This window comes from Clupea harengus, chromosome 23 (assembly GCF_900700415.2).
Source record: "Clupea harengus chromosome 23, Ch_v2.0.2, whole genome shotgun sequence".
Lineage (NCBI taxonomy): Eukaryota > Metazoa > Chordata > Actinopteri > Clupeiformes > Clupeidae > Clupea > Clupea harengus.
This window is the reverse complement of record NC_045174.1, coordinates 23520582-23525581: the sequence shown is the minus strand read 5'-3', so window position 1 is coordinate 23525581 and position 5000 is coordinate 23520582. Positions and strand designations below refer to the sequence as shown.

Below are 5000 nucleotides of genomic sequence, written 5' to 3'. Positions count from 1 at the left end.
TATATGGCCACATATTAAAATAAAAAAATTAAGAAGTTGGCCATTACACATAGACATATATACATAGACGCTCCATTGACCGCCTCAGCCCGTTGCTGCGACGTGCTAATGTGATGACGAGGTGATGACTGGTCTGTAAACAGACGCAAGTAAATGATGGAGCTGCAGTTTTTCTGGATAAAAAGCACTATAGATAGCGTTTACATTTCTCAACCGATTTCACTGAGTCGTTTTTATATTCAAGGGTTTATGATCTACGTGGAGTACCAAAAAAAGTTTGTCTCCATATTACTTAGAATCTCGTTGGTTTGGCCGTAATCGCCGTTGACATATGTATATGATAATCGCTGCTAGATGCTCACTGTTCTTGTGCTGTCACAGCTCATTCACTTTGAAATACTGAAAAATAAATGCCTACACCAGACACTTTTCAGTCCATATTTTTCAGTGTATTGAATCTTGCCCAACAGTCGAGGATTACTCAACAAGTAGGCATGACAGTCCTTGCAGGTTATGTGCTTAAAAATTGTACTGGGTATCGTATTATACGGCTCTTCAGAATGTTCAAAAAAGTTCCGTTGATTTGAATGGGCCACCCCAACGTTCGCAGGTCTGTAATTTCTTTATTTTCACTGCTGCGAAAATGTAATGACCGCTGACCATTTTTCATATCATTCCGCAAGTAGTCCGGTCATTTAACGTAACGGGAAGTAATGGGTTGCTACGCAACACCTGAAACTTTAGAGTTCTATTTTATTTCTCAGCAGAAATCACAAAACGGCTAAAAAATCGTTAAAGAGGTATTTTTGGAGGAATGTCTATTGTTTTGGCGAGTTACTGTATAATAAGAGGGATGAAGTATAGTTCGGAGGTCATTATCTAAAAATAAATCGATTGGATTTCAAAATAAGAGTATACCGCGGTTGAAACGGTATGGCCAAATCTCTCCCGGTAGACACATTTCTACCGTTGCACGGTATTTACCGTCATACCGCCCAGCCCTATTGTGATATGTTGAATAGGCTATAACTGCTTTTATTATAGGCATTACATTGAGAAAGTGAGGTTATATTCAAATGAATAAATAGTGAACAGAATATGAACAGACAACGTCTGTCCCTCTCACAACTATATCACAGCCAAAATACGTATTGGTAATAATCGAGAAATTAGCTGGCAGTAACAAAACATATCAGGAACAAACCTTCAATATAAAGTTCGAAGCGCAAATTTCCTAATTAGCCGTAGTTTATTACTCGGTACAGATTCCATGTCCTCCGACATATCATCAATGCGACGTTTGATCGTGTTATCAGAGAGGTTTTTTTTTCCCATTTATTTTGCAGCATCTGGCCCTAGCATAGCCTCAACCAGTTTTTTGCAGGCTGGTAATATGAGCGACTCTGCTAAAGTGTGTGGCTTTTTAGATTTAGCAAGCAACTCGGCAACTAAAAAACTAGCCTTTTGTGCCTTCTCACACACACGCACGGTAGAAAGCATACGTTCGCTCTGTGTGGTAATCTGTGTTTTAAGTCTTTTAAACGTCAATTGACTTTGTTCGTCAATACGGAATAACGAACAAAGTCAACGAAAGAACTGTTGTTGACGTTACGCCCTGAATAAACTGTAGCCTATTGTTGTTTGTGCTGCAAATTTTAATTGATATAATTACAATAAAATTAATGTTGAAATTGATATTATGTTTTTTTTTTTTTTTTTAAATGTCATTAAATGATCAAGCCTTGGGACATTCCGCGGCACCCACTTTGAAAACCCCTGGTGCAGGTGTGTGTGTGTGTGTGTATGTGCGTATGTGTGTGTATGTGTGTATGTGTGTATGTGTGTGTGTGTGTGTGTGTGTGTGTGTGTGTGTGTGTGTGTGTGTGTGTGTGTGTGTGTGTGTGTGTGTGTGTGTGTGTGTGTGTGTGTGTGTGTGTGTGTGTGTGTGTGTGTGTGTGTGTGTGTGTGTCGTACCTGTGGGAGTGGGGCTGTTCTGGAGGCGTGGTGAGGGGGAGCGGGGGGGTTTGGGCCTGACGGGCGGGGGGGGCTGTTTCCCTGGCGATCCCATCGTGCCGGGCGGAGCCAGCGAGTGTGTGTGTGTGTGTGTGTTGTGAGTGTGTGTGCGAGTGTGTGTGAGGAGCCTCCGAGTCGCTCCAGGTCACCTCCAGGTCGCTGGACGTCGCGTCCGACTCGCTCATCCTCGGACTCGACCCCCGCTTCCGCTCGCCGCCCGCCGCTGCCGCCGCCATCTCCATGGCGATGGTCTCCGCAGCGACGGTCTCCTTGGGCTTGTGCCTCCTCTTGACGGTGTCGGACTCCTTGAGGTTGAACTCGGGGGGGTCGGGGGGGTCGGGGAGGAGGTCGGGGGTCTTGGGCTCCGTGCTCTCGGGGCGTAGGGGCCCCCCCACTTTGGGGCGCTGCTTGATGGTGAGGTTGCCCTCCTCGGCGAACGGGATGCACTCGCTGGAGCTGTTCTGGGGCGACCCCCCCGACCCCCCACCTCCGGCCTCCAGCCCCCCCCCACGCCGTTTAGCTCCTCCTCCTCCGAGTCCGACTTGGCCGCGCGCTGCTCTGATTGGCTGACGTCCTGTGGGGGGGCGGCGCCGGATTGGCCCTGGCTGAGGGCCCGACGGCGGGGGGGCTGGGAGGGGTCAGGCGAGGGATGCAGATGTGTGTGTGTGGGGGTGTGTGTGGGTGTGTGTGTGGGGGTGTGTGTGCGTGCGTGTGTGTCCTGTGTGTGTGTGGCCGCTGCGCTGGCGATGGCTTTGGCCGTCTCCAGGTTAGCCACCGCGTCACGCACCCCCCCGGGGAGCCCTGTCTCCATGGAAACCCCTCCCAGGCTCTCGGGCGAGGTGGCGGGCGACGGCGATGACGCCTCCGTCTCCGTGGTTTCGCTGCTGCTGACGGAGCTGAGGCGCTTGGGGGGCGGAGGGGGCGGACCCTTGCGCCGCGTGCGGACGGCAAACGATTGGCTGCGCCCCACCGGCGAGGAGGCGGAGCTGGAGGAGTTGGAGGCGTGGCCCGAGCCCTCGGGGGCGGACTGGAGGCGGGACACGTGGTGGCGGCCGGGGCGTCGGCTCAGCGTGGCGTAGGACGGCACCGCGCAGCTAGGGGGCGACGGAGAGTAGTCCTCGTCGTCGTCGTCGTCCGGCTCCCCGTCCGACAGCGCGTAGCGCGTCAGGCTCTGAGACCGACCCCCCCGCGACAGACCCCCCCTCTCCAGCGTGGCGCTGCCCGACAGCCCCCCCGCCAGGTAGCTGAAGCCCCGGTGGGCCGCTCCGGGCATCCCCGTCGCCATGGCGATGGCGCTCTGGGCTTTGGGCTTGGCGGGCGGCTGCGGCGCGGGGTACTTGTTGGAGAGGGCGGCCTTGGCGGACGACGTGTGCGTGGGGGTGTGTGGGTGTGTGTGCGTGGGGGTGTGTGGGTGTGTGTGCGTGGGGGTGTGTGGGTGTGTGTGCGTGGGGGTGTGTGGGTGTGTGTGCGTGGGGGTGTGTGGGTGTGTGTGCGTGGGGGTGTGTGGGTGTGCGCTGTGGCCTTCCGGAAGGTTCCGCTCCCGGCCGGGGCTGCTTGCCTCGGAGCTGGACAGGCTCTCTCGGGAGCGGCTGGGGTGCGTTGTGTCCCCCCCGGCGGAGCGACCCGACCCGCGCGACCTCGCGTCCAGACTCTCCTCGCTGTGCGAGAGCCCCCCCGAGGCGCGGCCGAGGCCCAGCGACGCCGACGCTGCTGCTGCTGCTGCTGCTGCTGCCATGACGATGGCGGCGTCGTCGCCGTGGTGACCCGCGCCGTAAGGCCTGCTCATGGCGCTCTGCAGCTCGGCGCTCAGCTCGCTGTCCTGGAAGCTGAGCATGTCGCCCCCGGAGACCAGCCCCGCCCCCCCGCCCCCCCCCTCGCAGGGCTCGATGGCCAGCAGGTGCAGAGAGGGGGGGTGCTTGCGCCTCAGCGTCCCCCCCCCCGCCAGCTCCGCCTGAAGCTGACACCTGTTGATGTCACACAGCTTCTTCACCGCCAACATCAGCTTCTTCTGGTGGCCTGAGACAGAGGACAGGAACAACTGTCAGCTGTGTGTGTGTGTGTGTGTGTGTGTGTGTGTGTGTGTATACATGCGTGTGTGTGTGTACATGTGTGTGTGTGTGTGTGTGTGTGTGGTGTGGTGTGTGTGTGTGTGTGTCTGTGTGGTGTGTGTGTGGTGTTGTGGTATGACATGTGTCTGTGTCTGGTGTCTGTGTGTGTGTGTGTGTATACATGTGTACATGTGTCTGTGTCTGTGTGTGGTGTGTGTGTGTGTGTGTGTGTGTGTGTGTTGCGCGCGCGCGCGTGTGTGTGTGTGTGTGTGTACTTGTACGTGTGTGTGTGGTGTTTTTTTTGTTTTTTTTTGTGTGTTTGTTGGTGTTTGGTGTGTGTGTGTGTGTGTACTTGTACGTGTGTGTGTGTGTGTGTGTGTGTGTACTTGTACCGTGTGTGGTGTGGTGTGTGTGTGTGTGTGTGTGTGTGTGTGTGTATTGTGTGTGTGGTGTGTGTGTGTACATGTGTGTGTGTGTGTGTGTGTGTATGTACTTGTACATGTGTGTGTGTGTGTGTGCGTCTTACCCAGTTTGTCGATGCCGATCTCCTGCAGGTCCTCCCAGGTGAGGTCCCTGACGATGGTGATGGAGTCGTAGCCGTTCTCCGACAGCTTCTTGTGGTACTGGGGCAGACCGATGGCACTCAACCACTCCCCCAGGTCAGCCTAGGGAGGAAGAGGAGGAGAGGGGTCACTCAGGGGTCACCCAGGGGTCAGAGTAGTGACGGAGAGGAAGAGAGAGGTCACCCAGGGGTCAGACTAGTGACGGAGAGGAAGAGAGGGGTCACCCAGGGGTCAGACTAGTGAGGAAGAGGAAGAGAGAGGTAATTTCATCATATCCAATTGAACCCGTCCCCTGACAACAATATTGATGAGTACTGTTGTGTTTACTAACTCTGTTTACTAAACCAGTAGTCTGTTGTGTTTACTAACTCTGTGT

At 54.5% G+C, this 5000-nt stretch overlaps 1 protein-coding gene across 1 annotated transcript in view; it reads right to left on the bottom strand.

The window, feature by feature from the left end:
* The window catches only part of LOC105901727 (caskin-1), a 25851-nt gene that overhangs the window by 1897 nt on the left and 18954 nt on the right, over positions 1 to 5000 (bottom strand). The window contains 4 exon segments of the mRNA XM_042703189.1: positions 1975 to 2103; positions 2105 to 2494; positions 2527 to 4029; positions 4588 to 4726. Of these exon segments, the coding sequence (XP_042559123.1) occupies positions 1975 to 2103; positions 2105 to 2494; positions 2527 to 4029; positions 4588 to 4726 (2161 nt within the window).